Source organism: Azolla caroliniana, unplaced genomic scaffold (genome assembly GCF_043228905.1).
Source record: "Azolla caroliniana isolate FFs.n. ecotype wild unplaced genomic scaffold, voAzoCaro1.0.p SCAF_1, whole genome shotgun sequence".
In the NCBI taxonomy this organism is placed as follows: Eukaryota; Viridiplantae; Streptophyta; class Polypodiopsida; order Salviniales; family Salviniaceae; genus Azolla; species Azolla caroliniana.
The window spans coordinates 32454646-32480670 of record NW_028230436.1 but is presented as its reverse complement, the minus strand read 5'-3'; the positions used below and the strand labels follow the sequence as shown (position 1 = coordinate 32480670).

Below are 26025 nucleotides of genomic sequence, written 5' to 3'. Positions count from 1 at the left end.
CGATACCTCGTGTCGTCGGGTCTCGTTCCCTGCCACCACCGTCCTTCTCCCCCGGTCTCACGTTGCCACGTTGGCCGAACTGCCAGAGTCTCCGGATCAGTGTGAGGGTCCCATAGGGCCAGACTCCGTTTCTATGCTTACCGAAAGTCGGGCGTCTTTTGTTTGAGTCCCTCCCGGACTCTCCTCGTGTCTTCCGCGTAGTCGGGTCCCGTTTCCCGCCGCCACCTTCCTTCTCCCTCGGTCTTACGTTGCCACGTTGGCCGAACAACCGGAGTCTCCGGAACCGGTGTGGGGATCCCGTAGGACCGAACTTCCTTACGCCCATTGTCTTCGTCACCTCGCCGCCACCGTCAGTATCTTGGTCTTACGTCGACCGCGTTGCCGATTGCCGAAGTCTCTAGAACCGGTGTGAAGGATCCTTCGTAGGCTTCCGATCCTTATTTTCCGACCTTGTCCCGGGTTGTCCTTTTCCGCATGCCGAGAGGGTGGTTTACTCCGCACCCTCTCCCGTGGTACCATGGTACCGTCTCCTCGGCCTCTTCGTAGGCCTTGCTCTCTTCCTCCCTCCCGGAATGGTCATCCCGGAGTCCACTCCGCCCGGTTCTCGCTCGGGTCCGTTCATCCTTCCTCCGGATTGCCGAGTCCCGTTCTCCTGTCGCCACCGACTCTCTTGTCGGACTCACGCCGGCACTCGGGCCTGCAGCCGGATCGGTGTAAGGCAACCCATAGGACCGGCTTTCATTCTCTTTCCAAATCTCGACCTTCGCCCGGTCGGTCTTTCTCCCCATGTAAAAGAGGGCGGCTCGTCCCGCACCCTCTCCCGCATCGGCCCCTTCATGTCGAGTTCGGCCCCGATCGAACGATCCACGACCGGATTACGCTCCACCCGTATCAGAATGTTGATCCTCTCGTGCCGTGTCCGTCCTCGGCCTCCTCGCAGGCCGTTTCCCATCCGACTTCGCTGGCATCGTGCCAGGACTCCTCGGTACCGCCATCCATCTCTTCGGTCTTACATGGGCATACGGGCCCGAATGCCGAGTTCTCCAGAATCGGGTCCGTGGGCTTTCGTCCGCTCCTTCCCCGTATCGTCACGCCGGTGATTCTTGGCCCTTCGTCGCCGCCTTCCTCCACTTGGGACTCACGTGGGCACTAGGGCCCAACTGCCATCGTCTCGGGAGCAAGTGTGGGAAGACACAAGGAATTGCCCGTCCGTTTTACGCCCTTGTCCGTAGCCACCGGCTCTCCGTGGTCGGTGGTCGACTTCTTACCGATCGCGCAAGCCCCGTCTGGGCTTGCTTCTCCAATGACCGGGATCTCATGCTGACACGCCCGAAACCGTTGGTCCCAACGTTCCGGTTCCTCGATCGGTATCTCGGCCTCGTCCTTGGCCGTTCTCTCTCCGCATGTCGAGAGAGCGTTTCGTTCCGCACCCTCTCCCGTGGTACCGTCGTACCGATCTTCCGTCGTCGCGTGGGGCAAGTCCGTCTCCTCGGTCTCGGCTTCCGGCCTCGATCTTCCTTCTTCCTCGAGCATCACTTTGAGAGCTGCGTACGCCTCCGCAATCCTGGCCCCAACGCCGACCCTTGTCGACTCTCCCTGCCGTTCGGCCTCTTCCCGCTATGATGGCACGCCGTCGCGTCCCTTCCTCTTAGCCCTCTCGGCTCGCTCATCATCTAGCCGTTGGCACACCCTTCCGACCTTCGACCAGTCCTCCGTAAGCCCATTCGCTCCATCATCGTCTTCGAGCTCAATCCCGATGGCTTCCCATTCCGCCCGATCGATCGACCTGACAAACAAAAGGACTTTGTCCGCCCCCACCAAACCTTGTTCCCGCTCTGGGAGCCGAGCAAGTCGTCGCTCGAATTCCCGGAACGCCTTCGTCGCACCCCGGTGGGTCTTTGCCGATGCTACCCACTAGTCGAAGTGGTGCCGTCCCCGGCTCTTCCACCGTCCTCCGTATGCCTTCAGGAGCGCTCCGCCCCCACCAAACCTTGTTCCCGCTCTGGGAGCCGAGCAAGTCGTCGCTCGAATTCCCGGAACGCCTTTGTCGCACCCCGGTGGGTCTTTGCCAATGCTACCCACTGGTCGAAGTGGTGCCGTCCCCGGCTCTTCCGCCGTCCTCCGTATGCCTTCAGGAGCGCCTCTTCGAAGGCCTCCCACGAACCACGAGCCTCACGGAGCTCCATTACTTCCGCATGCATCCGAACAGCTACGACCCGGCAGAAGAACTCCAGCCTCAACGCCTCGTCTACACCACGCTCTTCCATTTCCGCGTTGTAGGCTTCCAAGTAAGATGGGACTTTGTCCCCGTTGAAACGGCCGACTCTTTCGACTACTCACCCAACCGCTTGTTGCGTTGCTTCTCGCCTCATCACCACTCGTGCCGACTCCAACACCACTTCGGCCACCATCTCCGCAAGGTTGTCGTCTTCCGACTCCATCCTCCCTTGCCGCCTTTCACGTCGGGTTCACCAAAGATGTCACGTTATTATGCGCGTGCGTGGAGAAAGGCGGGACCACGGGGATCTTGGACTAGGGAGTGGAGGAGAAAGATTAGCTCAAGAGGAGAAGTGAACGAATATGACATTATGATAGAAGAAGAAGATGCAATCAAGATACTCAACAAGAAGTTCTATTAAGAAATGAATGATTACAACAAAATGGTGGCCGCCATGGCCGCACCAAATGACTATATGAAAAACCCTAAAGGAAAACCCAAGAAGAAAACCGTAACCGAAACCCTAACCCTAAAATGAAATGGGAAGAAGTAGAACCCTCGACTAAGTGGTATGCCTTACTCACACAAAATAGGCAACCCCCACAATGGTGCCTTCTCTCTCCTTTTATAGCACAAGGAGGGAAGACCGCTTACAAAAGTGAGACTAAAATATCCCCTTTCATTCAAAGGGCATATTTGCCTTGATTTGGGGGAGGGTGAGATTGATGGCCCCTTAACTCCCACCTCCTCACAAACAACTAGGTACCTATGTACCGCATAGTACCTCTCTCTCTCTCTCTCTCGCGTGGATGTGCGTACAACCACATCACCTTTATACCTTTATTACTATTACAAATACATTATGTACGTGTGCAACGTTGCACATCGCTCTTTGGCTCTCGTTGCTCGGGTTTCCGCTTGTGGACGAAAATCTTCACGACAACGTTTAGGGCATATAGAACGAGTTATGACAAGTATCCAAAAAATGTCATTCCATCTTGAAGTGAGTGCATAATACAACTCCAACAACTCGTCGGGATTGAATAGAAGGAATGTTATGGCTATAATTGACTAGCACCATGACCACTATGAATCCTACTTCAAAGCCAACTTACTTGTCCTCTTCTTTCAAGTGCACTCTAGACTAGTGTTTGGAAAGCAATGGGCTCCAATAGCCTATATTATGGCATTGGCAATGGCAAAAACAATGAAGGCACAATTGGTCAACTAAGTATGTCTAAAGCCAAGTTATGAGGAATTACCACAAAATCTATTTCCCCTAAACCTAAACAACAAAGAAGCTCCCACAGGAAATAGGCACAAAGAACTCTAAACAGTAAATAGGAGATATAAATAAATACCTCCCATCACTAATTAAAACAAACAAGTAGCTTAGGAACTTGCACCCCAAAAGGCATATTTTGAACCTTCATCTATGAAAATGAAGTGCGATGGACAATGACATGTGTAGTGCGATGAAGTCCACCAAATACTGTAGTATTTGACAATGTCATCATAAATGGTTCATGAAGAAATTGAGGCTCTTCACGTTGGTCAGGGTAAGGGCCTCAAGATGACCTTGACTTTATTGGGATCCACGGCGATGTTTCCCTTATTGATGATTTGCCCAAACACCATATCACTGAAAACCTTAAAATTGCACTTGATTGGTTTAAAGCTCAATTTCATGGTGCATCATTTTCAAGGCATATCATCAAATGTCACATATGGGAAAATTTGACATTGAATACATCAAAGTTCTAGACCATATAGGTAAACAATTATAGCCGTACAATCTTTGTGATGATTTGTTGAAAATTAGTTAATGTTTTCTTGTGGCTGAACATCATAGTCATTTTGTGATGAATGTTGTATTTTCTTGATATACAACCACCATATACATTTGGTTATAGTCATTGCACCCATCCAGGAATATTTATATCTCATGACTCATGATGATGTCCACAACATTGTCCATAACCAATAGTGAGAATAGTATTCAGCTTGCGATAATCAATGCAAAACTTATTTTTTCCCACTCTTCTATAGGTTTATTTGATGTTGGTAGAACGTAGGATTCAACACGCATATGTCCTCATAAGACCACAAGAAGATGTCAGTATACATTTTGACCATGCCAAGGAGGTGTTGGTGAAGAGATGTAAGGTTCGTTGTAATTAGAATTGCTTATGCATTGGTGCTCTAGGTTAACCCCCTCGTCGGTCATGGCTTGCACATGCTGAATTTTGGTTTAGCAAACACAATATTCCACATGCTCGTGTGAGTTTGAGGATAGACATGCATGGTGGTTTTGGTGCATAACTCGATGCATCAATTAAGATGGCTACTACCATTGGTGGTTGATATTAGTGGAGTTTGAGGATAGACATGCATGGTGGTTTTGGTGCATAACTCGATGCATCAATTAAGATGGCTACTACCATTGGTGGTTGATATTAGTGGAGTTGCACCACATTAATGGACTTTGATCTCGAAAAACAAGATAATATTTGGATGGTTCTCTAGGTATTCTTCAAGGTTCTCGTCAGCTAGACCTTCAAGCAATATATTCATATTCTCAACTTGCAAGGAAGTCGATCTCATACCATGACGTGGCCCCGTCATTGTAGTGAGCTTGGACTTTGTGTTCCCTTGCTCGAATGTAATCTGGCTCCTTTTGGTGTGCGTTAAGGTCCTTGACATTCCTTGTTCGCAACTTTAAGGTTATCGCATCAAGAAGGAGAATCGATACCAAATCGTATGATTTAGCACATGTGGTCAACTTTCTATAAGAGAATGAAATATGATTATATGAATGCATACAATGAAACCATTCCAGTTGCGATTGTGGTGAAATGAGATTTTTATGTTTGAGTGCCACTTGTTCGTCAAAACCAAAGACACTCTTTTATATCAGAGAGAGAGTGTGTGTGTGTGTTCCATGATATACGTAGACAAAGAAGTTAGAGAGAATTCAGAGCATATGGCTCATAGACACATTTTACATGATGTGTTTGGCTATGAGAACAATGCTTTTTTATGTCAAACTGTCTGGTAATTAGCATTTGGGGAAGAGTTGTTCTGATTTTGAGCTTGGGGTAGAGACAAAGTATTGACATTTACAGAACATTTTTGGGGCTGGAAAGCAAGTTTCTTTTTCCAGAACACACGGGAGGGCCACCAAGTAACGTAGGAGGGGATGGGGGGGGGGGGGGGATGTGCATCCTTCCATACGAAGGCGGGAATATGAGGTAAATGTGAGAGGAAGGCGGGGTTCCTATGGTAAGCTTCCATGAAAGACGACCGGGCCCTCGGGCTCCCGGCCGGCCCGGCACCCGGGCCAAACCCGAAGACACATCTCAGGACAATCCTAGGAACCAAGGGAGGAGGAGGAGGAGAGAGAATTTAGGTCGTCTGAACTAGAGATACACACATAGAGAGAAAGAGAAAGAAGAAAGAGAAAGAGAGAGGTTTTATGACCTAGACAGAGCTAGTAGAGAGAGAAAGAGAGAGTCTCAGAGAGAGAGAAGAAGAAGAAGAAGAAGAAGAAGAAGAAAAGAGAGAGGGGGCTATTCAGACACAGACAGACAGACAGACAGACAGCGAGCGAGCGAGAGAGAGATTCCTTGGCCATAGCCAGGCCTGGCACGATGGATTCGAACGCCGACGGAAGAGTAGACAGAGACGAAAGAGAGAAAGAAGGAAGAGGAGGTGGAAGGCGAAGAGGGGAGAGAGAGACCTTAGATACCTTCTCAGAGGAGGAAGCAGAGGCAGAAGCAGAAGCAGAAGCAGAAGCAGAAGCAGACGACGAAGACGACGATGATGAAGAGGAGGAGGAAGAAGAAGGAGCAGGAGGCGGCACGAATGATGAAGAAAGGAAGCTTCTAGATGAGCTAGAAGGCCTAGAAGAAGCTGAGGAAGAAGAATACTCTGGCCCTCTTCTCGCAGAAGATGAAGAAGAAGAGGATGATGAAGAGGACGACGAAGAGGACGACGAGGAAGATGACGAGGAAGATGATGAAGAAGATATAGATAGAAGAAGGCAAATTGAAGACGAAAACTTGAGAAGAAGAGAATTCGAAGAAGAAAATGTGAGAAGAGGAATTGATGAAGAAGAAGCAAATGTGAGAAGAGTGACTGAAGATGACGATGAAGAAGACGAATATGTAGATGAAGAAGAAGAAGATGAAAATGCAAGAAAAGGGGTCGAAGAAGATGAAGATGCAGCAAGAAGGTTTGAATTAGAAGAGAAGGTAAGAAAAGGAGTAGAAGACAACGATGAAGATGAAGAAGAAGAGGATAAGGATTCTGAAGGAGAAGAAGATGAAGAAGAAGAAGAAGAAGAGAAGGAACCACAAGAGCCACCTAGTGTTCTAGACTTCTTGAAAAGGCCACCAGAACTAGATGCAGGAACACCTGAGGAGCAAGAAGAATTCTCTCGCGAGGTGTCACGTTTCCTATCCAACCGCAAAATGGAGTACCGGCCTCCCAGATTCTATGGAACTAACCTTAATATGCTCCAGTAAGTAATGTTTATTTTAAATTGATAAGCTCATGCAATTGGCCTTTCGTTTGTTTACCATGTGCAAGTAAGCAGTATTGTTTAGCTTACTATTCTCTAGTAAGTGTTATTTTTACCTCCTATGCTCTACAAAAGTGTATCTTTTTGTGCCTTGCAAGACTTTTTGCAGTTGGCTTTTTAATCTGCCCAGGAAAACGTGGTTTCTGTATCTTCCATGACGATTGCCATTCACTTTTGCCTGAAGTTTTTCGTTGTAGACATTATTCTGGTATTTTTGTGAATTGACTTTTTAATCTGCTCATATATGTTTTTCCTTGTGCCGCCACCTTGAATTATGTTGTTATTTTGTGCCTTAGCTTTTTAATCTGCTCAAATGAGTGATTTTTATGCTTTTTTTTGTGGTTCTTATCAGCTTAACTAATTGATTATCTTTGTATCTTGACTTTTTAATCTGTTGACATGACCTCTTTTTGTCATCTGCTGAAGTGACTGACCTTTTTTGCCTCACTTTGTAATCAGTTCACAAGTGTATTTTTTCTGTCTTGACTTTTAACTGGCTTTTAATCCGCTGAAGTAACTGGTTTTTTTTATGCCATTGGCTTTTCAATCTGTTCAAGTTTTTGTGCCCTGGGTATTTTGTTGTTTTCCTTGTACATAGTATTCATTGTAAACATCTACCCGTTGATTCTATTTTCTATTTCCGAATGATGTGTTCTCATATGGATAATCTACATTCTGCTGCAAAAATTCATGTTATTCTGTCAATGCACAAAGTGTCAGACGTTTTCCTATTATGTTTCCCAATTTTGCGAAAAAAGAACTAAAATGATGAACTTGTTTAGGAGAGGTGGAAAACGAGCTTAATAGGTATGCTTTGCCTTGCCTGCAGAAGCGTGCTATGTTGAGCATTATAGAGAAGCATCAAGGAAATTAGGCTCTTTTTTCCAAATGGGAAACATCAGGGAAAGTGGAACAAAAAGAATTGTAACATTGTATATATATGACGGATGAAAAAAATAGGGTAACGATTATTCCAGTCTGAGACCTCAAACATACTTCAAACATGCTTCCATACCCATATACATTATGTTGCATGCATATTTAAACTTTGAAGTGGATTCTCTTTCTCATCTGAGAAACTGTCTAAAACTTCTTGCATAAGGTCATCAAAAAAGAGAAATTAAAAGAATATTTGTGCAAAAATCCAGCTTTTCCTTGGAAACAACTTATAAGCAAATAGAATCATAAATCGGCGAAGTATTCTCTGAGGATAGGATAAAAAAATATTTCTTTGCCATTGCAGGCTATGGAGAACTGTCATCCGACTGGGAGCATATGATTATGTAAGTTCTTTGTTACTGTCTCTAGTTTGCTACATGCATATGTTTTTCGATTTCAGAAAGGAATGCACAGACATCCATTATTTGTGTTTTGAAGTGTGATAATGCATAATGGATATTTGGAACGTAAAAGATTGGAGAACTATATTTGTGATCAGAGTAAAACATGGATAATTTCCTTAACATCAATGCTATAAGGATATTTCCAAGATGGATGAAAAAGAAAATAGATTAGATAGAATGTATAGTTGTTGGAAATGGTGACTTCCTACCGCTTCCTTCAGCTTGTGAAATAAAAAATTGGTTTCATTGTTTCCAGGGTATTTGAGAATTTTTTGATGGTTCTAATGTGTCTGTTTGCTGAAAAATCATAAAAATGGTGCTGTAAAATTTTCAATATGAATTTGCTTCCTCACTATATATATCTGAATAGAACCTACATCAAATTCTCTAATTTTCCCTAGTCTTCTGAGCTGACACATGATTTGCTCATTCTATCTATTTGCGTCTCTCATAACTTGAAAATGTGTACTTTCTTGTCTTATTTTCATTTTTATCAATCACTAACATATATTTATTTCTATCTTGTGCCTCAATTAAATAGAAACTATTTCAAATGTGGGTGTTATATAAATCTATCTTCAGTGGCTTGCAGATGTATACTTTTTATGTAAATACATCTGTTAAAACACCCAAACATCTCCTAAGTTTTGAAATGAGGAAACTCTTTCTCCTATTTCACATCTTGCTGAGATCTACAGGATGGGTTAAATTGCTTTGAATAAAGTGAAAAGTAGAAAGTTATCCTGCCGAACTGTATGATAATGGGATTACAAATAAATGCACTTATTGTTGCTGTTTTAAAACAGGCTTCTCATTATTTGATGCAGGTGACAGCTAACAAGTTGTGGCGGCAAGTTGGAGAGACTTTCAATCCTCCAAAGTACTATTGTTATCTACTTATGCGTATGACCGTTTTGTTGAAAGTGAAGCTGTTTTCTGGCTAGCATCTTCATTGTGCATAGTATCCATTCCTTTCTTTGTATGTTTCAGGAAATGTACTACAGTATCCTGGTCATTCCGAGGATTTTATGAGAAGGTAATGTGCTGGCGCTGTACCGTTGAAGAATTTATCATATGTTTAAGACTGTGTTAGTAAATTGTATATATGCTTGCTATATGTGGAGGCAAAGCCATAGGATGAGAGGACATTTTATATCTAATGGTATACAAGGTTGAACCTTGTTTCAATGCAGGAGATGTCATAACATATGTCTTGATATGAAGGAAGTTTTAAAACATTTATGGACACATTTGAGGCATAACGTCTATTGAACTCAGGAGCTATCGACCTCACCTGCAATAGCTACTATGGCATCTCTCATACTTTGTAAGAGAAGTTAATGATAATTGAGGATGAGAACGTATTTTTCTTTTATAGAATGATGTTCAAACAGACATAGCCTGAGGTAATAGGGTAAAGATGCTGCTATATGAGTAAAGGGTTCTCTGTCATATTAACCATGATTCAGACGCCTAGTTGTGAAGATGTTTACAGGTCCTGTTTGATGTCCTAGATATGCAGAGGTAGCACATGTTAACTTCACCTACAATAGCTACTGTTGCATCTCTTATACTTTGTATGAGAAGTTAACGATAATTGAGGACGAGAACATATTTTTCTTTTATAGAATGATGGTCAAACAGAAATAGAATAAGGCAATAGAGTAAACGTGCTGTTAGATGAGTAATGGGTTCTCTGTCATATTAACCATGATTCAAAAGTCTAGTGGGGAAGATGTATACATGTTCTGTTTGATATCTTATGTATGCAGAGGTAGCACAAGTTCACCTGTGACGTTTATTAATTAGAAATTCTCCAAAGCAGAAACTAGCCTCTCAAATGGATAGCCATGTGTTGCAGAGAAAAGTCTTTTGATCATTCTATGTGATGATGCTGACATGATATGATTCCTCTGATGAGCATGCAAGTTTGTAGTGCATATAGCTATCTATCTGTCACATTGGTGCAAATGATGCCATCATGGAATGTCTTTGAAACTCTCATTTTATAGGCAGGTTTGGGAGAATCCATGAGTGATCCAAATTGTTGCTTTTGTATTAGCAAAACTCTACTTAGAGTTTGAGCTCTTCGAGCTTGAGTCTTCACATGGGAAGGATAGAAATTCATCATGTATTTTTTTTAATTGAGCTTAAGAACTCCTGTAATGCTAGATGGATGGGTTAAGATATCTTCTATGTATGAAATAGAAATGCTCATAAAAGGCCATCGTTTTGAATTGGACAGTCTCTTCTGGATTATGAGAGACACATGCTGCGAGGAACAGGGTACAGCACGGGTCGCCGGGGTCGTTTTGATGCAGCTGAGGGTCAGGTTCAGAATGGGCTTACACAGGTTCTTTTTCCTTCCCTGATGTCATAACAGCATGAATTATGAAACCCTGAAATGCTTGTGTGTGTAGTTATGATATGAAACTTTGAACGATGAAGTGAAACGGTTGTGAGACAAATATGTTCAACCATGAAATGGAATACTTGGATACCATTGAAAGAAATGGTTGTGTATATATTGGTATGGTAAGTGTGCCACAAAATATTGGAAAATTTTGCTCATCATAGACTAGACACAGGGACGTGCTAGGCGAGATGCAGCAACGAGGGCTATGCAGGGCTGGCATTCACAGAAAATTCGCGAGAATGAAGATGAAGGGGTGCACTTCTCTAAGGTATATTTCATGATAGACATCTTTTTTCTTCCAGTTTTCCCCATGTTTCAGTTTTGTGAACATCTATATTATGCCAGGAAAAAGTCTCTAGTATGCCGACACCGAAAAGAGATAGACAGATGGGTAAGCAACTGGAAATTAAATGAAATGTTTGTTTTGAGTAAGAGTTGGACGGAATCAATTTACTCTCTAACTACTTAACCGCAGAAATCCCAAAGAGAAAGAATACTCCTATACCAGTTCAACCTGTTAAAGCTGCTCGTTTGATGAATGGGACGAGGTCCCATTTTGCTGGGGATTCACTCAAGGTTGATAGTGATGATCACAGATATCCATCTTTCAATGAGATGCAGAAGAGGCAATCTTTGAAACAAAGCCATACAAAGCCTGTGTCGAGAAGTAGTAGCTATCATCTTGCAAATGGAGTGGACATTAGAGTTGCTGATGAAGGGCCAGAAGCTGATTGGGTGAAGATCAATGTGCACAAAACAGTGAGCTTCATGAAACACTTTGAAAGTAAAATAATTAATATTAAAGAACTGATTTGTTTCTAAAATTCCTTAAAACTAGGCATGTAATTTTTTTTTCTATTCTGTACTTATCTATATCTGGGAAAAGATACAGACACTTGATCATTGACGGCTGGTTGAAGTTTGAACTTGCCAGTTGGATGCAGTTTGTAATTGATCTATATTAAATTGTCTTCCAGCATGCTATACATTTTATGTAATGTCTTACAGTATCCTATTATTTCATGCATTAAAGAAACAAGTTTCAAGTGAACTTCCTATAAATTTCGATAATTCTCATTTGTCCTATTATTTGATTTGTGAAAAGGAAACTCAACTGTTCTGTTACTGAACACTTATAGTTGGGGTATAAATGTCCTCAACACTGATTGTTAAGAGTTGCCACAAACACATTGCCATGCTATTTTAATTCAAATTGCCTTAATGATTATTTTTTTTCTGGCCGTTGATAGGGTGATTGTTTTGAGGTATATGCACTGGTTCCAGGATTGCTTCAGGAAGAGGTATGTATAAAGGCTCAAGGGTCAACCCCTGTGGTTTTCATACTTGCTGCCCTCTTAATACCAGCTTGACACAAGTATATTGTGAATAATTGTTTCCTTTGCAGTTAAGAATACAATGTGAACCAGGTGGAATGCTGGTAATTATTGGTGAGCCAGAACAGCCAAACAATCCTTGGGGTGTCACTCCGTTTAGGAAGGTAGTCATTGAAGCATTTCTATAACTGACTGTGTCACTACTGGACAAATGCTTGATTATGTCTCAAGTGTATATATCCTTATCTACTATGAGAGAGATTGGTGGAAAGAAGGAAATCCCTGTCAATGATGTAGTGTGCATAAATAAGGGGGCATCTCTAAAAGTGGAAAATAAAGAGAAATACACAACTTTATAGGAATATAGAAAAAAACTCATATATGTCCTACTCGTTCTTAATTAAGTATTTCCATTCCAATCCACAAGTTTAAATAAACATTAGCCCAGTGATAAGAAATATGGCCATTATTTTCTCTAACATGCTCTATTTATATATTATATTTGGAAGAAGCTAACCTGCTGTTGCAATTATTAAGTTCAAGTTTATTTTGATGCCAGGTAATAAAGCTGCCGTCAGCTATTGATGCCAATCAGACATCTGCAGTAATTACATTGCACGGCCAGCTTTTTGTTCGTGTTCCATATGGTGAAATATAGGGGGTTTACGTCGGCATATCTTGTTCTTATGATGTGTATACTATACATGACTCATACGAAGTCCAACACTGGTCAAGAATCACCAGTAAAATCACAGCTGCTGATGATATTTTCAGTATTTGCTCATTGCAGTGCTCCAATCATGCTATAAGGGTCTGAGCTTTTGACTAACAGCAGCAGTCAATTGGTTATTATGGATATTTCTAGAGCTCCACACTTAGTGTATTTGTATATAATAAAAAGGTTTGATTTGTGCCCAATGGAGCTAACATGCTGCCTTGTTTGGTCAACTGAAAGGAATGCATGAACAAGAGGCCAGAATAGGGAATATTTTAGTTAGCTAAAAATTTGGCCTGACTTGATTTCATGATGAGAAATGTATAGGAAGGGACATTCTGAATAGAGAATTGTTCGACTTTGTTTTGTGCTAACATAACAGGTGATTCTCAAAGGCAAATAAAACTTTTTAGCCTGTTGTAGTTCAAATATTATCTGATCAATGGAATTGTCCAGTCACATGTAGTTAAATGTAGCTGATCTATCTCTTCGACCTATGAAATATATATCTTCATTATCTTCATTTCTATGTATGGCTTCCTCAAGTCACTCGTGATGATGTCAAATAATTTGTTAAATTTAGATAGAATGTAAAAACTTGTATGTTTATGTTCTCGGTTCTAGAAAATTATGATGTTAAATATGACTCGATGATATTCATGGCAGAGCAGGCCCAAGTATTAGAGTGGTAGCTGTGAGGGTAATAAACATACAGCTGGATTTGTCTTTGAGATAAACTAGTATTGCCATTTACCATTTGTTGCACATACATAGGCTTGGTTGAAACCTAGTTGCTTCTTTTCCAATCTCCATGTCCTACATATGACTACGCTTGGCAATCCAAAGTTCTCCCCAAAGGATCAATCATCTTGAAACTTGGATTCATTCCATAAAGCGAATACTGTTCCAGATACGATGCATGGGCCTGATTTTGGAACACTAAGTTCTCCCCAAAATCATTGAGATAACCCTGTTTTTCTGCTTCATTTGCATTTGCAACTGCATACATCCATTAACTACCTTAAAGCAAATATAGAAACATGAAGGTGCTCCACACCAAGATGGAAAGTAAAAGGCTACATACAATTTTTTAAGGAAGAAATTTGTTAATGTTTGTGTGACATTACAAAAGTCTCAGTTTCTTGTCTCCATATATACATGCATCAGTATTGTTACTCCCAACACTCGAGATTATCGTTAATAAGATGCATGATGAAATAAATATGCATCTCCACTATATCTTGAATTGTATAGTTGTTATTCCCTTGTCACCTCAATTATGTGTAACCCTTGACTTTTTATAGTCCTCTGCTGTAAGGTTAGCCTTTGTAATGTTTGTTAAGAGAGGCCCCTTCAATACAATAGTAGATACATCGAAAGGTGAAGAAATAATCAATAGGGAGAAAAACAAAGACTAGATATTAGCCGACTCATAACCATTTGGATGAGCTTGGTGCCACTTCCATGACATGGCAATAGATTCTTTCAAATCTGTGTATTTTGCACTCCAATTGAGCTCTTCATTGATTTTCTTAGGGTAACTCCAAACTTCAGCATAATCGCCTGACCTTCTAGGCAAATATGAGACTGTGATGTTGACGCCTGTCGCCTCCTTGCAAGCATCCACAAACTCTTTTACCGATTTCCCTACAATGACAAAAGCCCCAAACAAAAGATTAGTCAAAACATATAGATAAAGTTTCTTTTCTTATCCAAAGCAGCCTACTACCTTGGCCAGTACCAACATTGTAGATAGATACCGTAGACAATTCCAACTTCTCAAGAGATTTCACATGGGCTTCAACAAGGTCCGTAACATGAATATAGTCACGAATGCACGTTCCATCTTTGGTATCATAATTGGTTCCTTTTACCTGCATTATGATACAAAGCCAATCAATATGTTGATTATTGCACATACAATATGACCTCTCAAAGGAAATGTAAAAGCATTATTTTCTCTCTGTATTATAAAAATAGTTATCATGAAATGGGAAGATACAGCAAGGTAGCTTTGTCATTTAACAACACCGCAGAAGATACCAATGAATGGCGAAAATCGATAACTAACACACCTGTAGTCCAGGTATTAAATTTAAGGCAGCATCGAAGCATGCTCCAGAGATTCGTCCATGATGCCTGAGCTCTGGTCTGGGTGCTTCACCAAGTCTTCCATGAGGATCTGATCCAATCACATTAAAATACCTGAACATATCCCAGTGATCAAAATCCACACAATATCTATCTTTCACACAGGAGGTTTTTTCTTGTCAAAACGTTTGAAAGCTATTGTTACATGCATGCGTTCAAGGACCTATTTGAAAAGCCACAATATCACGTGTGTTCAATGCCTTGTGTATAAATCCCTATTAACTTGCATGAATAAATCCACTGGTTAGCACAACTAGCAAAAGGTTCCCATCACGAGGAAAAAGTAAGGTGTAACAGGCAAACTATAACGTGTGCAGTCACTGCTTTTAGCTCTACTTCTGGAATTGGCAGAGGAGGTTACTAAATTGATAGATTCCAGAGAAATTAAAGATTCCATCGCTTTTTTTTGCAGATGACAGTTTATTTTATTGCGAACAAAATGGATGAATACATTGATAAAATCCAGAAAAATGAAAAAGGTTTCTGGATAGAAAACACAATTAATATTGGCTGAAGCTAGTTTTCTGAAAAGAGCACAGACGACTACTATAAAATGTTAAATTTAGGATTTCCAGAATACGTTTAGCAAAACTTCTGAAAATAATAGAATGCCTTCTGGAGAAACACAATGCACTATCATTCACAAGGCAAAGTAACAGCATATACCTCAAAATGGTAGCTCCCAAGTCTGTTGTCCGTGCATAATCTTTTATTATGTCCTCAGACATCTTTTTAGCTTTTCCATAAGGATTTATAGGAACCTTCATTCAGAAAGAAATGCGATTCAATGCTTCAGATAAATGTACAAAAACACTTCAGCAACAAAAAGACAATTTCAACAAATTCAGTGAGAAATAGACAGTCTCACAGTAAATTTAAAAATGCAAAATCCAGTTATAAATAGATCAAATAACCTGAGGGGTATCTTCTGTAATAGGCATTCGTTTGGGTTCTCCATAAGTGGCACAAGTACTTGAATAAATCAGCTTTTTCACGCCATATTTCTTCATAGCTTCCAGTAGGATCAAAGTATTTGATGTGATATTCTTGTAGTATCTAATAGAGCACGAGGCATTGAATATTATTTACCATTTCATATAAAAGCAAACATAATTTTTGGAGCAGTTAAGTGGAAAGGCAAGAAAAGACTTATACCGAAGAGGCTCTTCCATACTCTCCCCCACATATGCAACAGCAGCAAAGTGCATCACCGCATCTATATGACTAGTGGAAAATATTTGGTCCATCTGATAATAGTCAAGAGATCAAAACTGATAACCACAAAAATAATAACTTAGAATATGTTGTTTTATTGATTCCCCGCTGCATGTTAAGTCCATCATGGTGATACCTTCTCCGTATTTATGGAGCATTAATGAGCAACATGCATAAATGGTCTTTTAGATGGACACAAATGGCATACTGATTTGAAATTTAACCATTAACAAATATGTAAATAGCATCCACATGCACAATTTGGCATTTTGTAGCATTAGTGAATAGCTTATATAAATTTCCGCATTAATAGCACTGAGGAATAGCTTATGTACATTTGGCTTCTAGTGGTAGCCCTAAGGAATAGCTTATAGACATAGCCAGATGCATACAAATGACATGCATGCCGATGCATGTCTCAATTTCTGCTCCTCATAAAGCTGAGGCAGAATTTGATTCATCATTTTCTGCCCTCACAGCACCCATTTAGAGAAAATAAAAACTATCGATAACTAGATATAATCAATATTTATTTTCAATTGTTTTACTTTGAAAAGAGCATGCAAAGGTCAGACAAGATGGTGGAAAAGGATACCGTTGCAACATCACCCAAATCTGCATGAATGAACCGCAGTCTGTCAGGCTCAGGAAATAGGTTGCGAAGCACTTGTACTGCACCCAAGTTTCCCCTCGACAGGTTATCCTGTAAAACAAAATTACTTAATGTTTCAAGAAAAGACAAGGTGGTTGAATTCCCCCAACTTTACAGTAATCAGTAGTTGCATTACCCAAACTAATATTAAAGGTTTGAAATTGACGGTACAAATACCTCTAAGTTATGAGAAGTTTCAAATGAAACCCTGAAACATTGAGATCTCTACTAACAAATTATTCAACAAAATTTTGATCAAGGTTATTATTACCTTTCAGTAAAATTATTATTATTTTCAGGCATTAAACCCCCCCACCCTCATTTCATCCCCACTATACAAAGCAGACACATACCACAATTGTGACTTGGTAATTCCCTTCAAGGAGGCGTAGTGTGGCGTGCGATCCGATGAACCCTGCTCCTCCAGTTACCATGACATGCATGATTCCCAGCCCATTTCTAGGGAGCTTTTAAACACATGGGTTTCAGGGATAAGTCTTGTTAAACACTTTTAATAGTCGGGAAGAATTAGCGAAATGGAAACAAGATCTTACCAGATCCGAATTCAGATGGAGAGGGGTCGAAGATTGCCTTAGCATGTACATACAGAGGACAGTGAGAGAGCATGCCACAACCACTTTCAACGCTATTTGGGATCGAGGACGGTTTCTGATGCCGTAATCCATCCCTTGAAAATATATAGAAAAGAACGAGGCTATAAGAACATACACAAAAACTACTTAAAAAGAATCCTATACATCACACAAGAAGCGCAGGGTATATTGCGCCATATAGTACAATTTGTCACAGGAAGGGAAGAAAATCATAAAACAGGGATGAGTTACGTGTGGGTCTAGCTCATTGAGGATCCAGGAATCAAAGAAAATCGAACATGCCCTTTTTGAAGAATGCTAAAAAGTAATGCTTTGCATTGAGCATGTCTCGTCAGGCAAAAGCTAAAACCATTATTACTTGATACCAAGATCAAATCAAGCATACACATATATACGTAAACCGATACATGCCCACATACATATAGATGAGCACATAACATGTAGACGTACATATGGCTCGGAGAAAGCAAGCACACCTATTAAAGTCCACGATTGCGAAGACCTACTTTGGGTTCTCCTTCTAGGAAGACTAGGTGAGGCAGGAGGCATGAGTCGTTCTATCGATCAGAACAATTATTAACTGTCTCTCTCGTGCTCTCTGACCCTCCCTTTGCTTAGTGGCTTCCTATCTTCCTCATACCTGCATCTGTGGCCCTTCATTTATGATTAGTGCCCTTCATCGTGCAGGAATCGGGCATAAGGATCAAAAGAAAACACTCTGGCACATGAAAGACATAAGAGAGAGAGAACGTGAGAAAGAAGACAAGGCATCAACCTGGCGCTTTCGAAAAAACCCTTTGGAAAAATTGCTGCCCAGCGGATAAAAATACGGAGAAGATCTGATTGGGAGGGGGGGGGGGGGATAAAAAAAGGGATTTAGGGATAGGGATAGGGAAATCGGGAGAAGAAGATTAGGGTTTGAAAGGGCAGAGACAAAAATAAAACGAGAGGGAGGGAGACAGTGGAAGAGAAAACAGGGAGAGGTTAAGATTAGGGTTTGGGAGGGGGGAAATTAGGGTTTGAGAGGGGATATATAAATAAATAAATATATAATGTATGTGGGTAAGCTCCACTTTGCTTTTCTCGCTGTCATTGTTAGAAAAGCAGACAAAAAATTTGCGGTTTTCAGTTGACCTCCCGCCTCCCCTGTTCTCCTTTCCTCTTCCTCATACACGAACAAACAAGTTATGTAGTGAAGAGAGAGAGAGAGAGAGAGAGAGAGAGATGATGATGATGATGATGATGATGATGATGATGATATTGTGAAAGAGCCATTCCTTCATTCATTCATTCAGTACATAGTTGGGTTGGAATGGGCTATGCTATACATATACATACACATATATTGATATACATATACATAAACCGTATACGTATAGATATACATATACATAAACCGTATACGTATAGATATACATATACATAAACCGTATACGTATAGATATACATATACATAAACCGTATACGTATACGTTTACATATGTACATATGTACCTTTGCTAGCCACCCCTCCGTCACAGAATCGGTCACTAAGTCTCCGCGTTTGTCGATAGAACAAACAACGGCTTAAAGTAGCAGACACTGCGAAGTTAAACCGAATGCATATCGAAGATTTTCTATACTACAACGCATGCATATCCCGTGATTACGATGAAGGATTCATACACAATAGAAACACGTTTGACTTTGAATGTGCTCCAAAGCAAAATCTTGGTTTGCTCGGCTACGCTTTCTTTTTTTATACATTAGTTCAACAAATATATGTCAACCCTCGATGACCCACTTCAATTGACCATGCTCAAGAGGCCAGTTGGTTGTTTGCTACATTTGAAATCACCAAATCGCAATTTCCTACCTCATCTTCTAATTCCGCGGACACATCTATTATTCAATTAGGTGAATACCCACATCATTTGTTTTATTCTTCCATGTGTTAGTACTCTCTATCATGGAAGCTTAGTAAGTGCTTCTTTCTCTGCCTGATTCTCGATGCCTTGCCATACAATTGTCCACCATGGGAAAATATTCGACCTTCACCATTTCATCCACAATGAGCTCACAAATGAATTGGTATTGAGCGAAATATTCATGGGCCCCTCTCTAGAATATTTTTTATTAGCTATGTGATATGCCTCAACTTACCGACAAATATACAAAACTTGATCATTCATCTTGAATTAAGATCTTAACTTCAACTTGAATAAGATAATATCCGCTTTCACGTTGTAAGTGAGGACAAAATCATCAACATGCATCATATGGATCCTTATTTGCTCACCATGTGTTTTGATGTAAAGGGTTGCATCAATTGCCTCTTCCTTGACATCCAACCTCTTCTTTGGCATATCCATTTAGAAGATTGATGTCACATCTATATTGTAAACTTGTTATTGTTGCCATCATACTAAATTGTTCCTCAAATCTTGCATCCCATATCATTTGTGTTGGTAAGGAGTGTTCGTCTAGGAACTTTTCACTTCAATATCCTCTCTTATTCTTTGCATTATATACCAATGTGCCATGGCACACTAATACATACATCCAAATCGCATAAATGTTGCTTAAGAGTATACCAAATACCCTTTTTTTGCCATGTCCTACAACACCAACTATTAGGGTACACGTCTTTGGTTTGCTTTTTCATTGAAGGCATCAATCATTTGACCTTTTAGTGCACATTCCTTATTTTACTTGGTTCAATTCCTATGATTTCCACTTTCTTTTGGCTCATTTAACCATGCGATGCATGTGCATGACTTCTAGGAGAGCTTTTGAAGCCACTAGTTTTTACTCTTTGCATCCATTTCCTTGTTGATTATAGTCACTTATTTCGTTTTGCTCGTTCTTCTTGCATATTACATATTTGACACATGTACCTATCGTGGTCCCAATTTCGTTCACTCTCATGAAATACATACGTATATTATGTGCCTTTTTTTCTCAAACTTGCACATTGTCCAACATTGATATATATATTGGGGTGTCTACATCTCAAATCAGAGGTTTCAAGTCTTCCACCCCAGTTTTGGTTGTTTTCCTTTACTATACATATGTGATATATAACGAACAAAGATTTCAAATCCGTCTAAGATGTTCGTTACTCTATTGTGATATGATTAATTGATACAAAAGCACTTTTGTATTGAATTAAAAAATACCCCTCATATAGAGGGTTTCTATCAACTCTATCGCTAAGGTAACTTCGTTCGTGTGCACTCTGTAGATTTAACCAACCTGGATGAATTTTAAAACCATTTCGCACACCCATCCCTTTATATTTAGGGAAGGTAACAATATTATTCATCGCTTTAGAGGGTAATACTAGAAACTTCATAAATTTTGGAAGAATTGATTTTCAAAAGATTAAAACCTATATTTTTGGCATTGTGGCCTTTGACCAAGGGTATGAGGATCATGATAGTCAAAGAAAATACAAACGATTGGGAACCCATGTTACCCTAATTTGAGGACCAATATTGACAATTTCACTAATATTTGAACTTCTATTGTTATTGATACTCAAACCAATCAACCTTTGTGAACACAATTAATCATTCCTGATTATGATGATTGATCAAATCGGTTCCCATATTGTTTAATGTTATACCAAAAAGAACAAAGAAACCCAAATTTGCCAAAATAGGATGCTTCAGGATCCAACTTTCTAAATTTAATAATATGATGCGTCCAAAGAAAAATGCATTCAAGAAAGAAATCATGATCCTAATTCAAAATAGAGAGTTGATATGCACAAGAAAATTTTGAGAGCACATTTTTTTTCCTTCGAATCTTTTGGTCTAAAAGAAATAAATGAATCCCTTGAGAATATGGTAGAGAGAACAAACCCGTAACCGATTTTTATTTTTATTTTCAAACAAGAAAACTAGTCATTCCTATCTTTAACTCACTTCAAATTTTTAATCTGCTCACAACCGCCTACCAATAAAATGATCACATGATGAAGTTATTCAAAGATGAATGTGTCAAATTGAAGAGTTTGAGACATTTGAACAAGGCTGAAATGTTTCTTGAACATATTAATTCCGTATCAACTTCCCATATCTCAAAAAATGCTAAAAGCTAGAGCTCTATCATTTTTTCGAAGAAAACTACAAATATGATAGTCAAAACATTTGCAAGAAAGTGAGTGATGACTCTTGATGTTCAAGAACTTTATTAATGAATGTTGCAATTGAGGGTGCATGTTTTGATTGTGAGAGCGAACTATATAAATTCATTCAAGGAGCTTAGGTTTGGTCGAAGATTTGCAAATCATAGATCAAATTAGATTTTTTATTGTGCACGAGGAGGCCAATTATGACCTATGGAATTCGAATAAATATGTCATCTTGTATGTAATTCCTTCCTGAGAATGAGGGTTATTAGTCTATAATAAAATCTTTCTAAGTGAAAATAATGGATGCACATATGTGCTCTCGCTTCTTGGTGGAGATTTGAGTATGACACGTAAATTATCATGCTTGTTTAACACATCATCATACTTATCACAAAATTACATTATATGTTGATATTCATCCTCCACTAGGTTCTCGTTGCATACCTAGCATATCTTCGTACTTAGGTGATGATGCTTCCTCAACAATTAACGTGCGTGAGTTATTTCGAAGAAGTGTAAGGGGCTCATGGGGATAGTAGCATGTGGTTGGATATGTTCTAGTATTATGGCCATTGGGGGTTGACATTTGTATAGTATTATTCCAGTTTTGACTTTTTAACATCTTCGTGCGTGTACTCTATGATCACATCAATATGCTTTATAGCAACAATTAAAACTCCAAGAAATCTTCTAATGCCCATCTTTTAAAACTATTTTATAATGTGAAGCACCTAGCTAGATGAGAGATTTGCTCTCATTAGTTTGTTGTGTCTTAAATCTTACATTCAAAGCTTGTTTTAACAATTTGTAATAAGGCATATTCTAGGGATGCACTCTTTGGACAACTGTGTGTGTTAGAGAGAGAGAGTGGACATTTGTGCTTATCCATGGCCACAAAATGCATTTATATGTGGAGACTTCAACAACTCTCCAAATGTAGGTGATAACACTAGTGGACACTCGCATATGTTGAGAGAGGAACAAGGTCAATGATATAATATGCAAAGCTCATTGGATTGGGTTGATTTATGGAAAATGACACATCCACATGTTCTTGGGTTTACTTTTCATCACACCACCCACTCCTCATATTATGCAAGGCTTGATAGATGGTATTTGTTGCACATGTACAGTGCATGTAGATCATGCTTTGCAGTTGTCAGATCATGCTCCTAGGTTGCATCTAATACGCCAAAAGGAATCCATTAAATTCATCAGAACCAGTGATGGTTTGTGGACTACAAACCGACTTGAACTAGCCAAGGAATGTGTAACTCACTTCTCTCACATATTTGAGATTAACGTAGTTGTTACAAATGCAGTTAAACAGGTATGAGATGCATACTTGTCACTAGTTCAACCCACTATTTGGGTTGATAAAGCTATTGTTTTGAATGCAACATTCATAATGGAGGAGCTTCTGGAGGCTCAAGGCAAAGCGCCTGGTTGGGATGGAATTAAATTAGAGTTCATTGCAGAATTTTAGGATGTCCTTAGGGATTTAATATTGTATATGGCAAATAGAGCTTGACAAATGGGATATGCCTATCTCATGGAAAGAAGGTTTGGTCAAATTAATACCCAAAACGAATTTGTGTGAATCTTTTTTGGATTAGTGACCAATCACTCTCAATGACATGCTAATGATCTACAAGCGTATTGCAAAGATAATTGTTAACCGTATTAAGGACATTTTGTTGGGAGGCATACACGTAAACCAATATAAGTTCATTCCACAAAGGCAAATTACAGATAATATTGCTAATGTATATATTGGAATGGAGTATTATGCCAAATACACCAAACAAGATGTATTGATAATGTAATTTGACATTGAAAAGGCCTTTGATACCATCCAATGGGATTTTGTGGCAGCTAGAATGGTCAAACTAGGATTTGGCTCGAAAATGTCTCCAATAATCTATTGGCTTTATGGGTCTAGCACATCTTCATGCATTATTGATAGTGAATTGACAAATTCATGGAGCTTATCCAAATGAGTAGGACAAGGTTGTCCTGCAAGTGCATTGTTGTATGAAATTGCAACTCATCCACTACTATTGTACAAGGATAATCTAGTATCAATTGGTTAACTTCACGGTTTACAAATGAAAGAAGAACATGATTTCGTAGCCCAAGCATATGCAAATGATACATCATTCTTGTCACAAAACAATCCAAATGATATGAGAGTGATTATGGATGCCCTCAAATTGTATGGATTAGTTGTTGGACTAAATGTTAACTTTAGCGAGTCCAAACTCCTACCCTTGACACCATATAGTTGGGATCAACTTTTGTGGCAAGGTCAAGTTTTTGGTCCAAATGAAATGGTTGGACATCTTGGTTATCCATTGGGTTGGAATGCAACAGGCAAAGGAAAGGTTGAATGGGTTCTATAAAAAGTGAGACAAAAGCTAAGCTATTGGAAGCGTCCATGTCAGATTGAGGATAGTGCAATCTACATTCATGGCTTACATTCAATATTACTTAATTATGATTGATTGGCCGAAACACATAATACAAAAGATTAACTCAGAAATCATAATCAATTTTTGGTACTCTAAGTAGTCGCGTAGTGGTGTACGACTCTTATTACTGGAGAAGATATGCACTCCACGATTGTGTGAACGGCTAAATATTCTTAATTTGCAGTTGCATATGTTGGCCAGAAAAGCTACTTTAGAGCCAAAAGTTGTTGAACAAACATTGCCTTGGGCAAGAATGCTATCAAATATGTTTGATAATTTGAAAACCAAGTCATTTGGATTATGGGATACTAATAATTGGGATGTAGTGTTTGGAAAGCTTGACAGCCATATCGAAGATTGTCCGTTTAGCTCAAAGCTTCTAAAGCATTGGAAGGAAGTATTGCACTGGGCACATAAAATGGAGAGGCAGAAATTCAAAATTAGGGAACTCTTTACGCCTCGAAAGCTTACATTGGACTGCTATATTTCCACGGTCACTAGTTGAACAAGAGCCTAAAAAACATTATTTTTTAGCAAAGAAGGGGCCAAAATCAATTGGAGATGTGGTAAATGACCAAGGTCACACTAGACCATTTGGATGGCTTGCAATACTAAGGTCTTTGATCGAAACCAACTGCATGAAGTTAGCTTCTTTAAGCAATCCCTCAGGCAATCTCTATTTGATTGTCTGCAACTTAGAGACATCACACTGCACTCTTTACTTCGAGTGCTTTCAAGCTCTTTTAGTGTAGACTAATCGACACTTCATATTTTGTCTCTTTATTCTTTGTGGGTTTGCACCTCACTTTGAGGTTTCCCAGTAGTAATAAAAGTGTTACTAAAAGAGAGAGAGAGAGGGAGAGAGAGGAATGTTGATGTTCCATGCAAAGATATATTTGGTGGGAGAAAGAGGGGGTGAATGGGTCAAGGCTTGAAAAGTATTTGGATCGACACAGTGTCAAAAAGGTGTTTCTCCAATCAATGCATCAAGTTGTTATCCAGAGTGTGGAAAACAAAGACAGCATAGATCTTTGCGTGATCATTGATGGATTAAATTACAATGTCAATGTTGTCATGTCTCATCATACTTTTGTGGACTTTTCTTCAATTCTGTAATGTATCAAAGGTATATTACCTTTCTTTAAATGGAAGGTAACTTTGGGGTACATATATTTCAATTTTATACTTAGAAACAGATCCAATGGATTCCTTGGATAGAGCCTTTTGACATTGTTCCCATTATGCTTCTCTACATAGAAAAGTGTGTTTTTTCTTATTTTTATCATTGATTGATCCTTATCATTCATTTACTACGAAACAAACATGCATCCAGTTGTCTTGATGCGCACATTATGTTCTTGAACGTGGGTTGCATCCTATAAATCTCCACAACTTTCGATCCAAATTTTTTATTACTCTTATCGATATTCATATGATAATATGCATATTTGTTTATTTCTTGTACAAATTTTAACGGAGCTTTTGTATCATTCTCATCCAAAAGTGAAGTGTACTTATAAGTTATAGCCATTTTACATTAACAAGAGCCAACTAATCCTCTGAACTACTTTTTATAAAAGCTCCGTTTCTTCTGCAACCTTTCAACAATATATTTATGGCCAACATGAATTTCTTTAAGAAACGGTGAAAAAAAATCATTGTGAGGGTTATTATTGATCTACATGTTTCCATGCAGCTTTTAAACATTAAGGAATGGAAAATTTGGTCACAAAAATGAGTTACTGTTGCAGGCATAGGAATGCAATTTGATACTTTCTCTCGCATATTTCATGTTGCCACAGCTGATCTGATTGTCCAGCCCATTCTGACATATCAAGATGACTTATAGCGACACCTATTACAAAGGATGACCTTTTGGAGGCAAGAATAAGGTTGAAGCCGTAATTGATAGAGCCAAAGAATATTTAGGACCAGGTAGGTAAATGCATCCATCATAATCAACCTGGTTTTATATATTGGCACAAAATAATGTTTACTATTGTGAATGCTTATATATTTATGAGGAATATGCAAATTAGAAAACACGAAGATGTAATTATTAAGCATTTAGAGTTTCATAAAGAAATTTGATATCATCCAATGGAGTTTGTTGTAAGGTGCAATGCATCCAGATAGGACTTTGCCCTTAAATGTCAAAAAATACTTATTGGTTCTATGAATGCCGTATGCATTTAGC

General features: G+C 39.5%; 2 protein-coding genes across 4 annotated transcripts; one reads left to right on the top strand and one right to left on the bottom strand.

Moving 5' to 3' along the window:
• Positions 1-5785: 5785 nt before the first annotated feature.
• Positions 5786-13067, top strand: LOC147869831 (uncharacterized). Of its 2 annotated transcripts, none has more exons than XM_087333688.1 (11): positions 5786-6740; positions 8044-8083; positions 8971-9023; positions 9134-9179; positions 10389-10496; positions 10732-10827; positions 10905-10950; positions 11035-11318; positions 11810-11860; positions 11965-12057; positions 12453-13067. In XM_087333688.1, the coding sequence occupies exons 1-11, from the start codon at positions 5869-5871 to the stop codon at positions 12549-12551; spliced, it is 1788 nt and encodes a 595-aa protein (XP_087189814.1). In that variant the 5' UTR covers positions 5786-5868; the 3' UTR covers positions 12552-13067. The 2 variants fall into 2 exon arrangements, with proteins under 2 accessions (XP_087189814.1, XP_087189822.1); XM_087333696.1 differs by having other exon boundaries at positions 10726-10827.
• Positions 13068-13823: 756 nt separating this feature from the next.
• LOC147869830 (putative UDP-arabinose 4-epimerase 2) lies at positions 13824-17958 on the bottom strand. 2 transcript variants are annotated; one of them, XM_087333667.1, is made up of 10 exons: positions 17717-17958; positions 17181-17314; positions 16980-17093; positions 16570-16677; positions 15915-16006; positions 15674-15815; positions 15426-15520; positions 14684-14813; positions 14338-14482; positions 13824-14255 (listed from the first exon to the last, which is right to left on the bottom strand). In XM_087333667.1, the coding sequence occupies exons 1-10, from the start codon at positions 17787-17789 to the stop codon at positions 14023-14025; spliced, it is 1266 nt and encodes a 421-aa protein (XP_087189793.1). In that variant the 5' UTR covers positions 17790-17958; the 3' UTR covers positions 13824-14022. The 2 variants fall into 2 exon arrangements, with proteins under 2 accessions (XP_087189793.1, XP_087189802.1); XM_087333676.1 differs by having other exon boundaries at positions 17747-17958.
• Between the last annotated feature and the right edge of the window lie 8067 nt (positions 17959-26025).

Coding starts and splice junctions, on each gene's coding strand:
- LOC147869831 (XM_087333696.1), top strand. CDS start 5,869: ATGGATTCGAACGCCGACGGAAGAGTAGACAGAGACGAAAGAGAGAAA. Junction 10,497..10,725: donor TTCAGAATGGGCTTACACAG/GTTCTTTTTCCT, acceptor ATCATAGACTAG/ACACAGGGACGTGCTAGGCG. Junction 12,058..12,452: donor GTGTCACTCCGTTTAGGAAG/GTAGTCATTGAA, acceptor TTTTGATGCCAG/GTAATAAAGCTGCCGTCAGC.
- LOC147869830 (XM_087333667.1), bottom strand. CDS start 17,789: ATGCCTCCTGCCTCACCTAGTCTTCCTAGAAGGAGAACCCAAAGTAGG. Junction 14,814..15,425: donor TTGGGAGCTACCATTTTGAG/GTATATGCTGTT, acceptor GGATATGTTCAG/GTATTTTAATGTGATTGGAT. Junction 14,483..14,683: donor ATTTAATACCTGGACTACAG/GTGTGTTAGTTA, acceptor ATCATAATGCAG/GTAAAAGGAACCAATTATGA.